Source organism: Penaeus vannamei, chromosome 31 (assembly GCF_042767895.1).
Source record: "Penaeus vannamei isolate JL-2024 chromosome 31, ASM4276789v1, whole genome shotgun sequence".
Taxonomy (NCBI): Eukaryota; Metazoa; Arthropoda; class Malacostraca; order Decapoda; family Penaeidae; genus Penaeus; species Penaeus vannamei.
The window spans coordinates 10549901-10562400 of NC_091579.1; the positions used below are offsets into that span (position 1 = coordinate 10549901).

Genomic DNA, 12500 nt, shown 5'->3' on the forward strand with positions numbered 1-12500 from the left:
CCTTCCCTCCCCTTCCCTCCCCTTCCCCCTCCGCCCGTCCCTCTTCCCCTCGCCCCTCCCTCTCCCTTCCCCTCACCCCTGTCCTTCCCTCCCTTCCTGTCGCCCCTCCTTCCCTCGGCTTCTTCCCCCTCCTTTCGCCTCGCCCCACCCTTTCCCCCCGCCTTCTCCCGCCTCCTCCTTTCCCCTCGCCCCTCGCCTTCCCCTCCTTTCCCCTCGCCCCTCGCCCCTCGCCTTCTTCGCCCTCCCTCTTCATTCGCCTTCTCTCCCCTCCCTTCCCCTCGCCCCTCGCCTTTTTCCCCCCTCCCTCTTCATTCTGCCTTCTCCCCCTCCCTTCCCCTTTCTGCCCCCCCTTTCTCTTACCTTTCTGTCCTAATTCGTTCACAAAGACGAAGACAAACTTAGGTCCTTACACTTCCGGATGTCTTCCTACGTGTAATTAGAAACTTGTTGTCGGAAATGCGTTTTCATTATTTAAAAACTATATATTTATTTCTCTCTCCCTCCCTCCTCTCCTCCTCTCCTCCTCTCTATCTCCCGCCTTTCCTCTCTCCTCCTCCCTCTCCCTCCCTCTCTCCCCCCTCTCTCTCTCCCTCCCTCCCTCCCTCCCTCTCTCTCTCTCCCCCCTCTCTCTCCCCTCTCTCTCTCCCCCTCTCCCCCTCTCTCTCTCCCTCCCTCCCCTCCTCTCCTCTCTGCCCCCTCTCTCTCTCTCCCCCCTCTCTCTCTCCCCCTCTCCCCCCTCTCTCCTCCCTTCCCACCACCATTACGAAGCCCCAAGTACACATGAAAGCGAGCCGGAGACGCGAGTAAAGTTGCGCCACAGGTCAAGGAGTTGCGCAACAGTCCTGGCCCCTGAGTCGCCCCTTCGGTGATTGGTCAGTGCAAGCAAGCACCCATTACGAGGGACGGGAGGAGCGCAAGCAGGGGTCGTGACCATAAAGGAGAAGGCAAGGGCCTGGCCGAATGACAGGGGGGTAGATGGGTGAGCAAGAGAGAGAGAGAGAGAGAGAGAGAGAGAGAGAGAGAGAGAGAGAGAGAGAGAGAGAGAGAGAGAGAGAGAGAGAGAGAGAGAGAGAGAGGGTTGTAAAGTCATGAAGGGAAAGAATGGAGGGGGACAGGAAAGGAGGGAGATAGAAAAGGAGAGTGAGAGAAAAAATAGAGAAAGGAAAAGGATGAAGTCACAAAAAAATGGAGAGAGTGAGAGAGAGAGATAGGGAAGGAAGCAGAGAGAGAGAAAGAGGAACAGAAAGAGAAACATAGAGATCGAAGAGAGCCCAGGTACCGGCAGGGGCTCGCCGGCCCAACCATGACGTAAATCAAAACAAGGAAAAAAGAAAAAAGACGACCCGAAAAAACAACAAATGGGCAAATGTTGTCAAGGCGAAAATAAATTTGGCGAATATTGGTGGGCGGAGATGGCGCGGGGAAGGAAGCAAAGGCGGCGGGAATTAGGAATTATGAGGTAATGGGCGGCGGGGGGACCGGGGAGGGGGGAGGGGAAAGAGGGGGTGGGGGGGGGGAAGCAGGAAATGAGAGGCGAGACCGAGACAACGGCGGATGGAAAGCTCAGGTAATAGAAAGAGAATGAAGATGGAGGAGGAGGAGGAGGAGGAGGAGGAGGAAGAGGCTGGTGGTCCCGAGAGTTTGTTTATGGCGGAGACTCGGATGAAGCCGGAGGTTCTTGGGGAGGAGTTGGGGGGAGTAGATGATGCTCTTTTTGGGTGGGGGGATAGAGGGATAGGGGTAGATGTAAAGGTATAGAGAGAGAGAGAGAGAGAGAGGTAGGCAGGTAGGTAGGTAGGTAGGGAGGTAGGTAGGTAGCTAGGTAGGTAGGTAGCTAGGTAGCTAGGTATCAAGGCAAGGGAGGGGAGAGTGCTGCAGGGCGAGGGGAAGGGGAAGGGGAGGCGAGCGCGCTCTCCCTCGGCAGGTAAAGGACAAACAGCTATGCGGTTGGCACAGGAAGATGGCGGTGGGGGTGGGGGGAGGAGGGGAAGCTGGGGAGGGGGAGAGAGGAAGAAGTAGAAGACAGATCTTATTCTTGCGCCGCTGTGCATGTTGCATGAACACTTTGCATGATGCTAGGGTGAATGTTCCTCTCCCGTGGGGAAAGCTGCGAGGTTGGGGGCGCGGGGCGGGGGGCGGGGTGGTGAAAGAGGAAGAGTGATGAGGGAAATAGGATAGGTGGGGAGAAGAGGGGAAGAAAGAAAGGGGAAAGAGGGGGATTAAGGGAAGGAAGGATAGCAAAAGAGGGGAATGAGCCGGGAAGAAGGGGAGATAGATTAGAGAGCGGGAGAGAGAGGGGGGAGAGGGAGAGTGATGGAGGGTGAAGGAGCGAGGCGAAGAAGGGCGTGGGGGGCGTGGGAAGCCGCCACCTGGCCCCGCAGTTTGGTGGCGGGAATGGCGCCCGCCCGCCACTTGGCTGAGTATATTACTCTTCGCTCCGAGCTATTTATTGCTTGAAAAACACACACACTACAAAGTGCGCCTCTGCGCCGCCCGCCGCCTCGCCCACAGCGCTGCATGGGCGTCTCTGGCAGCGCTTCGCCGGGGCGGGGCACGGAATACAGGCGCACGGTTGGTGTGCGGTTTTATTGTCATCTTCATCTTCATTTTCATCTTCATAACTATCGTCTCCACAATCGCCCTGCGCATAGATAACCCACAAAAGAAAAAAGTAGAATATTCTTGTGACAGATGTCCGCTGTTTGTTTTTGTTTGTTTTGTTTTTACTTTCTCATTTACATGCATTGTAATCATGTTAGTAGCGGATGAAAAAAGGTTTACAAAAAGAGAGAGAGAGGAAGGAGGAGGAGGAGAAGGAAAAGGAGAGAGGAAGAGTTAGAGAGAGGGACGGAGGGAGGGAGGGAGGGAGATGGGCGGAGTTAAGTGAAAGAAGAGGGCGGAGGGAGGGAGAGAGGTGGAAAGGGGTAAGGAATATCAGTATATACTCCCTCCCTTTTCTTGCCTGCATATTCATTTCTAAAAAAAAACACTACCTCAATATTTTGAAATCATCACCATCATCATCATCATAACCACAAGAAAATAGCATCGCACTATAAGTAACTGTGATATAAGGTTATAGCTTTTTTTTATCGTTATGATGAGGCTCCAGTAACATTCAGATTACGCCCATCTCATCTCACGCCTTTAAAGCCTATTCTACCAGCCATGTATAAAGTTTTAATACACTATCGTTAAAATTGAGGACTGGTTAAAAGTTTTTTTTACAAGTGCTTAAACTGAAAAGTTTGATGTGACTTCCAATTAATAGTTAAATTTGGGGATCGAGGTGTTATAATCATAATAATGTTAATTTTGGATGTGTGTGTGTGTGTGTGTGTGTGTGTGTGTGTGTGTGTGTGTGTGTGTGTGTGTGTGTGTGTGTGTGTGTGTGTGTGTGTGTGTGTGTGTTTCTAACAGTATTTGTGTGTACTTGATATGTCAGTGTATTTAAACTTGTTTGTACTGCAATCTCATATAAATTGTCTAATATCATATTATCAATGTTATGATTCCAAAAATAACATTATTGTTAATTTCAGCCCATGTACAAAACGTTCCTAAGATTCTGTTGTATTTTCCCCAGGGTTACGAAGGATCGCTCCTCAAGGTCACCAGTAAGAACGGCAAAACAGCCTCGGTGAGTGAAGTTAACTGCTGTTTTTGTTGCCTCCTTTCTTTTATTTGTGTGTTTGTTTTCTCTTCCTTCTTCTTCCTCCTCCAAGAAGACGTTAACGATTAGAAAAGTAGAATCATTATTTTAAAACTCTTGTTGCTGTTTTGCTTTATTCCGAGCAACTTGGACTGATATATCTTGCGCGCTGTCCATAGGGGGCGCGAGATCAGCCCGCCCATGCCGCCTAACTTTAAATTCTAAGATGTAGGTTATTCTTTGTGTTGCACTTAGAATATAAGTATCTGAACTTGGAAACAATTTTTTTTATTGATATCTAAGCATTGATTGTCCTGCAATGTCTGTGCCAGACTTCTTTCGTTCTTGTTTTCCGGACCTTTGGAGATTCTTGTTTTGTTGTTGTTGTTATTATTTTTTCTTTTCTTTTCTTTATTTTCGTTTACACATTTGAGACATTTGTTTGGTTTGCGATCCAAGGACAAACAAAATCAAAACAATGATTGTGTCTCTTTTCTGATTGTCGGGTTTTGATACTTCGATGTAGAATCAGCTGTTTGAGTCTGAAAAAGACTAGTCAGCTGATTGTGGCTTTCATAGAGAAGTGGGTCAGCTGTTTGTGCCATCGACGTAGAATTAACCAGCCGTTTATGGCTACTGGTGGAACGTCCCTTTGGTTGTACCATTAATGAGGAATTGGTCAGTTGTTTGCGCCGCTGAGCAAATGCCCGGCTGATGGTGCCACCGGCGGAAAATCGGCCTTTTATATATTTTTTTCTTTTTTCTGTTTTCCTTTTTGTCTGTTTTATTTTTCTCATTTTTTCTCGTTTTCCCCTATTTTCTTTTTCTTCTTTTCTTGTTATGTCATGCGGAAACATGGAAATGTCATGAGGGCGGAAGCAGCCAAGTATGTAAAGTAGACGTTGCATGACGATATTTATAGATAAAAATTTTGTTTTTTAATTTCTTTATATTTTTTTCCTTTTTCTCTCCTTTGTTCCTTTTCTTTTCTTTGTTCTTTTTCTGTATACAGGTCGGCTGTTTCTTTGGATCATTTTCTGTCATATTTCATATATATATTCTTATTTGTTTTTATATACTGATTTTCTTCTGTATTTTTACTTTCCGTAAATTTTCCCACTTCCTCTTTGCTTTCTGCATTTTCCTAATTCCGTTCTTACCTTGTTTCTTCCTCTTCCCATTCTACCTGAACTATTTGCTATTCTTTATCCATTCTTATCTTATGGACCGTTTTATTCTTTGATTTTTATCTCATTCGTCTTTTATCTTTGTGCTTCTTTTTGTTTTCCTTCTTTGATTTGTGTTTCATGTTAAGTCTATGCATCATCATTTTAATTGCTTATTAAATTCCTTTCTCTCCGTTCCATTGAGCGTTATCTTCGTTTTTATCGTATTTTCTATCTTTTGTTATCCGTGTCTTTCTGTATTCTCATTCCCTTCGTTAATTGCGTTTTAATAACCCTTTGCTTTTCCTTCGTCCAGTTGTACCTTATTTCTTTTCTTTTGACTGTTATTCGGCATTTCTTTCATATATCTTTTATTTTCTTTTTTGTCTTTGTCTTTGCTGTTTTGATGTCAGTTATTTTATTTACGTCATTATTTTTGTACTTCGTCATTTGTCATTTGTTTATGTATTTGTATCTGTCTCTTTATGCCTCGTATTTTTATCTTCTCTTCCCACCCCATGCATCATCATATATTCTCTACTCTATTCCTTCCTTCGTCTGTTTCCCCTTCCCCCTCCTATCCTCCTCCTCCTCCTCCTCCTCCTTTACCCCCTTCTTCTTCTCCTCCTTATTCTTATTCTTTCTCTTTCTCTTTCGTGTTCCTCTTTCCCCTCCTCCGCTTACTCCGTCTTTCATTTCACCTCCGTAGCGTGAGAAGACGGCATGTGTCCACCCTCCTGCCCCCCCCCCCTCTCTCTCTCTCTCTCTCTCTCTCTCTCTCTCTCTCTCTCTCTCTCTCTCTCTCTCTCTCTCTCTCTCTCTCTCTCTCTCTCTCTCTCTCTCTTCCTCTCCTCTCTCTCCCTCTCTCTCTTCCTCTCTTCCTCTCTCTCTCTCTCTCTCTCTCTCTCTCTCTCTCTCTCTCTCTCTCTCTCTCTCTCTCTCTCTCTCTCTCTCTCTCTCTCTCTCTCCTCTCTTCCTCTCCTCCCTCTCTTCCTCTCTTCCTCTCTTCCTCTCTTCTCCTCTCTCTCTCTCTCTCTCTCTCTCTCTCTCTCTCTCTCTCTCTCTCTCTCTCTCTCTCCCTCTCTCTCTCTCTCTCTCTCTCTCTCCCTCTCCCTCCTCCCTCTCCCTCTCCCCCTCCCTCCCTCCCCCCTCTCCCTCCCTCCTCCCTCCATCACTTCCCCTTCCCTCCATCCTTCAATTCCCCCTTCCCTCCATCCTTCACCCTTCCCTCCATCCTTCACCCTTCCTCCATCCTTCACCCTCTCCCTTCATCCTTCACCCTTCCCTCAACTCCTTCACCCTTCCTCCATCCTTCTACCCCTTCCCTCCATCCTTTCAGCCTTCCCTCATCCTTCACCCCTTCTTCCCCCATCCTTCCCCCCTTCTCCCTCCTCTCTCCTCCCCTCCCTCTTTCCTCCTCGCAATTTCTTTCCTTTTGTTTCTTTCGCCTGTTCCTTCGTCGTTTGTTTATTCCCAGGCCTTGTTTATGGGCTGCAGCAGGACTATTTTTCGAAGCTCTTTTTTTTATTTTGTTCTTCTCTCTCTCTCCCTCTCTTCCTCCCTCCCTTCCTCCCTCCTTTCCTCTCCTATTTAATCGGTTTTCACGGAAATAAATATAGAATATACAAAGTACCTCTGTAGTGTGATCCGTGTGTGTGTGTGTGTGTGTGTGTGTGTGTGTGTGTGTGTGTGTGTGTGTACGCGCGCGCGCGCGCAGGATGGGGTAAAGAAAGAGAATGTGAGAGGATGGGAGGAAGGAAGAAGTGAAGTGGGAGAAGGAGAGACAAAGAGAAAGGAAAGGAAGAAAATTAGAGGGTAAGGAGAGACAGCGACAGAAAGCGACAACAAAAAGAAAGAAAGGAAGAGAGAGAGAGAGAGAGAGAATGAAACAGAGACAGAGACAGACAAAGAGAGTCAGAGAGAAGAAAGAGAAAGCAGAGAGAGAGCGCGAGAGGAGAAAACGAAAGAAAGAATGAAGAGAGAGAAAAAAGAAAGAAAATTAAAGAAGAGAGAGAGAGAAGTAAAGAAAGAATGAAGAGAGATAGAGAGAGAGGCCAAAGCATAAATGAGTAAGTATCGGTAGCCTGGAGACCGCTGTTTTCGTTGCTCCGCCTCTTTTACGGCGCGATCAAGTTGCATTAGCCGTTGCGGTAATGTTGCCCCATCAGCGAACTTCCCTTCGAGAAACCCGTGATCACCGCCCTCCTCGCTCTTCGTTCTTCTTCGCTTGGTTTTTTCGTTTTTTTCGTTTTTTCGCCCTTTATTTACGATTGTAAGAGGAATTAAAACAAGTATGAGGTAGTTTAGTAGCTGTTGTTGGTTTTCTTAGTGGTACTGGTAGTATTGATGTTATTATTACTATTCCCATTATCGTTGTCATCATTATTATTATTACTACTGTTATTATTCCTCTTGCTACTTCAATTACGTACCCATTCATTACATTTACCTGTTCATCTTTTGTCTACTTTAAAAAAATGTTTTCAAAAATATTTGTGGCCCCGCGAAAATTATTTTGTTTTTGAAAAACCGATTTTCAGTCAAGACACGAGGCACTCCACGGTGACGCAAATGCGTTCTTCTGCCTCCTTTGTGGTTGAGGGAAATTGTGGCAGAGGAGGTTGGGAGGTTTAAAGGGGGAGGGGAAAGGGGGGGGGGAAGCGAAAAGGGAGGTAGGAGGGCTTGGAGGTAGGAAGGAGGAGGCAAGGCTTAAGGTCTAGAGCAGTGGTCCCCGACCTTTTCTGTTCCGTGGCCCTCCGAGCAATATATAATAATCCGCGTGGTTTATTACAGTGTCTGTCATCCTTCCAGATTCAGCTCTGACTAGTTATTAATAAGGAAATGGAACTGGTGGTTATAGGGCAAAACTGCAAAATGCAAAGATTCCAATGAATTGAAATGCGGGAGATAGTTATCTGTAGGTACTGTAGGCGTGACAAAATCCGGTTTAATTCGAAATCGTAATTTTCATATTGCTCCACTCTCCCCTCCACCTAGGGGTTAAGAACCCCAGGGTGGAAGGTTGCAATGGGGAAAGGTTGCTGAGACGAGGTCGTGAGGGGGGGGGAGTTGGAATAATGGTGTGGGGGACAGGAAGATGAGAGGTTGCGACAGTGGGGGGGGGGTAGGTGAATGAGAGGTTAGAACAGAGCAACGTAACGAAAGACCTGGATTGACGAAGCGAGAGGTTGGAACAGGAGAGGGAATAGGAGCGAGAAGGTGTGAGAGGTTGCAGTAGGAAAAGTGAGACACAGATTGAGGTTGAGAGGTTGACTGGTGAGAAGCTGCAGTAGGGAAATCGAGAGACAAATTGAGGTTGAGAGGTTGCAGTAGGGAAAGCGAGAGACAAATTGAGGTTGAGAGGTTGACTGGTGAGAGGTTGCAGTAGGGAAAGCGAGAGACAAATTGAGGTTGAGAGGTTGACTGGTGAGAGGTTGCAGTAGGGAAAGCGAGAGACAAATTGAGGTTGAGAGGTTGACTGGTGAGAGGTTGCAGTAGGGAAAGTAAGAGACAAAATGAGGTTGAGAGGTTGACTGGTGAGAGGTTGCAGTAGGGAAAGTAAGAGACAAAATGAGGTTGAGAGGTTGACTGGTGAGAGGTTGCAGTAGGGAAAGTAAGAGACAAAATGAGGTTGAGAGGTTGACTGGTGAGAGGTTGCAGTAGGAAAAGTGAGACACAGATTGAGGTTGAGAGGTTGACTGGTGAGAAGCTGCAGTAGGGAAATCGAGAGACAAATTGAGGTTGAGAGGTTGACTGGTGAGAGGTTGCAGTAGGGAAAGTAAGAGACAAAATGAGGTTGAGAGGTTGACTGGTGAGAGGTTGCAGTAGGGAAAGTAAGAGACAAAATGAGGTTGAGAGGTTGACTGGTGAGAGGTTGCAGTAGGGAAAGTAAGAGACAAAATGAGGTTGAGAGGTTGACTGGTGAGAGGTTGCAGTAGGGAAAGTAAGAGACAAAATGAGGTTGAGAGGTTGACTGGTGAGAGGTTGCAGTAGGAAAAGTGAGACACAGATTGAGGTTGAGAGGTTGACTGGTGAGAGGTTGCAGTAGGGAAAGTGAGACACAGATTGAGGTTGAGAGGTTGACTGGTGAGAAGCTGCAGTAGGGAAATCGAGAGACAAATTGAGGTTGAGAGGTTGCAGTAGGAAAAGTGAGAGACAAATTGAGGTTGAGAGGTTGACTGGTGAGAGGTTGCAGTAGGGAAAGCGAGAGATGTCTTTCGATGTCTCTCTCCGATCTTCTCTTCCTCTCGCCGCCGTTGCATCTCGGAGCTCGGAACCTCGGACAGATATTGAGCCATGGCGAGGCCCTTGCAATGCTGGCACTGCCCGAATGCCACTTAACTCGAGACTCGATAAACAGGTCAACTCATGAGAGAGAAGGGGGGGCGGGGGGGAGGAGGAAGGGGAGGGGAGGGGTTGAGTACCAGCTTTTTTCTCCTTTTTTTTCTTTTTTTTTGTATTTATTTGTATTAATTTATTCTATTCCATTATTATGCGGGTTCGGTAAATAAGCGTTAAATCGGGGCCAAAGCAAGGGCATGAGATTTTCTGGTCTCGGCCGAAATGCGAGAGGGTTGAGGGGGTAGAGAGGGGGGCATGGGCGAGGGAGGAGGAGTGGTGGAGTGGTGTGGTGACTGGAGGGGTAGAGAGGGGGCATGGGCGAGGGAGGAGGAGTGGTGGAGTGGGGTGGTGACGGGAGGGGGTAGGGAGAGGGGGCATGGGCGTGGGAGGAGTGGTGGAGTGGGATGGTGACTGGAGGGGTAGGGGGTTGGGCTTGTGGGGAAGGGGGAGTGACTGTCCGCATTTTCCAAGAACTGGAAGGGACAGGTTGATGGGGCGGGGGAGGCGGAGCGGACACTGGCGGGCGGGCGGGCGGGCGGGCGGGCGGGCGGCCAAACGGGCGTAGCAAATCGGAATTTTTCCCCTTTTTCTTCTTCTGCTTGCTCTCCGTTTTGTTAATTTTTCTTCAGCTTCTTTATTCATACATATTTTTCTTTTTCTTTTTTTTTGGTTCTTGTTTATGAGACGTCGTTTCTTCTTCGTTTTCCCACTTTTTTCTTCTTCTTTAATCTCTTTGTTTTACTTGCGACAACGACCGGGGAGTCAATATGGCGATCCCGAACCCCCGATTATAATATTTTGAGCAAACTAACCGAGCCATAACGGGAGTATTATGAGATTTAATCCGCGGACAACAACAGCCGAAGAAAAAACATATTTCAGCCGATATTCCCTGACGTGTTTCCAGCCGGAACGATTCTTCGCGGTTATTTATCGATAGAGGTTTGTCCTGCGCGAACACGTAAAAAAAGGGGGATTTCTTAATGTTGCCGCATCCGGGTTAGCGCTTCATCGTAAAGGTGGTCGTGTGTGTGTGTGTGTGTGTGTGCGTGTGTGTGTGTGTGTTTGCTTGTATGTGTGTGCGTGTGTGTGTGTTTGCTTGTGTGTGTGTTTGCTTGTGTGTGTGTGTGTGTGTGTGTGAATGTATGGATTTGTATGCGTGATTTAGCGACAGACTCGTCCACTGACTCACTCTCTGCGAAGGTCCTCATTTCCCTCCTCGTTCGTAGCTGCGCCCCGTGACTCATGAGTGGGCGAGCGCGCGGGGAACGCCGACCGAGTCATGAGGAGAAGCAATAGCGGATCGCGAAAGCCCCGAGGCTGCCGTTCGGTCCAACCGGCGGCGGCGGCGATGGCGGCGGCGGGTTCGCGGCGGTCGGCGGCGCGGGTGAGGGCGGCGGACGGCGGCCGGTGCATTGTGGCGCTCCTCCGGCCGGGCGATTGCGTGCCGGAGGGCCGTTACTGAGACGGGGGGAGGGGGGACAGGCGGGGGCAGGGAAAGGGCAGGGGACAGGTAGATGTACCCGGGGGAGTGAGCGCGGGGGGAAGGAGGGGAGGAGGGGAACACCTGGTTTCCCCTCACCTGTCGTGTGTTGACTCGACCTTCTGGTCACGTGGTTTACGGGTCTTGTTAGCCCCCTCCCTCCCACCTCCCTTCTCCGCCCCCTCCGCCCGTCCCATGGCTACCGTTGGCCTGTGTTGCCCCCCTCCTTTCCCCCCTTCTCCCCACTCCTCCACCTGCCCCCTCCCTCCCCACTCCACGCAGGACTCGCCATTCTCGGTTCTCTGACCCCGAGGACTTAGGCTGATTATTGCCTCCAGCGGCGTCGGCTATTGATTACTCGAAAAAGGAAAACAAGAGGCATGATTTGGGAGGTACTGCCTGCATGGATCCCGAAGTAGAAACCACGAAAGACCTTTCGCCCGCGAAAACGTTCTCTGCGCGTCCCCGTGTGTCGTCGGCGCTTCGGACCCCGTGAGTGATAGCTTCGGATTTCATTTTTCCCCCTTTCTTTTTTTCTTCTTCTTAAACCCTCTGTCTTCCGAGAATTCTTGTCGTGAGGTCACGGTTATTATTTTTTTTTTCTATCTCCACGAAGGGCGCCAAAGGTTAGGGTACTCGACTGCGCTCGCCGACGCGACCTCTCGACGGCTGCTTCGGGCTTTTTGCATTTACTGCTTCGCTGCGGAGACATGTCTTGGGGGGGGGCTTGTCTGAGAGGGGAGGGGGTGAGGTTGAGAACCCTCCAGCGGGGCGTGGGCGGGAGGTTCTCTTTGTTTTCATTATTTTGGGGGAAGTTGGTAAAGCGGTTGGTTGGGTGTCACGCTGGTGCTTTGTTTTTTTATTGATTGATTTTTTTAGTGTCTGGTTTTAATTCTGTTGATTAGAAGTCTCAAAAGGGCAAGCGTTGGCACAGAGAAAGCATTTCTCCTAAATATAAATTCTAAGTTGTCACTGTATTTTTTTCATGTTGACTTATAATAAGTGATGTCTAAAGTGGAAGCTCCTCCGTCCAGAGTGGAGACGGGTGGAGCAGTAGCGGAGCCCCGAGGCCCGTGCATGTGGAGCGCACTAACTCTCCCCTTTCCTTCCAGCCGGTGGGGTTCGTCACGTTCAGCACGCGGGCAGGAGCCGAGGCTGCTAAACAGGATTTACAGGTAAGTCCCACCCCACTCTCACGCCCACTCTACACTACACCACGCCCACCTTGCCCACCCACGACCCTCCGCCCGCCCGCCTGCCTGTGATCGTGCCAGCGTCACACCACCACACGCAAGGCGGGCGCGCGGACAGAACTCTACGGTGCGCAACCCGTGTTTCGGTAGCACCGAGGTGTGGCTGTTAGGTCATGTGTGTATAGGATAGGCTTTTGGTGAGCGTTAGGTGGCCAGCGAATGGGAATGGCCATCGGGTGGCCCATTAAGGGAGGGGATTCAGAGCCATAAAAGAAAACTCGAGTAAATTGATTAGGTAGGTCCCACTCGGGTCCTCCCCCTCGGGCTTCGCTGTAGAGGTAGAGGGGAAGGAAAGATTTGTCTTGCGTTCATTAAAAAGTAATGGAGGGGAAAACAGGACAGGAAATGTGTGTGTGTCGTCATTATGAGGCCCGCCAACATTCAGGAGGATTTAGGTAATACAGAGGACTAGGGGGTATATGTAGGGGCAGGGGGTGGGAAGGGGATTAAGGCAGGGGGGGGAAGTATCTTTGCAGAACTGGGGGATAATGTCACTACGAGAGAGAGAGAGAGAGATTGTTTGTTTGTTTGTTTGTTTGTGATCGATGAAAGTTAACAGCTTGAGATAGGATAATAACATCAACTTCGCATTAAAGCTGTCAGAA

The 12500-nt window shown here is 48.9% G+C and overlaps 1 protein-coding gene across 22 annotated transcripts in view; it reads left to right on the forward strand.

Moving 5' to 3' along the window:
• Window positions 1–12500, forward strand: part of LOC113814989 (RNA-binding protein with multiple splicing 2) — a 325312-nt gene that overhangs the window by 278954 nt on the left and 33858 nt on the right. For all 22 annotated transcript variants that reach the window (XM_070143814.1, XM_070143816.1, XM_070143819.1 and 19 more), the window contains 2 exons: window positions 3587–3640; window positions 11755–11817. In XM_070143814.1, the coding sequence (XP_069999915.1) occupies window positions 3587–3640; window positions 11755–11817 (117 nt within the window). The remainder of the gene's footprint in view (window positions 1–3586; window positions 3641–11754; window positions 11818–12500) is intronic.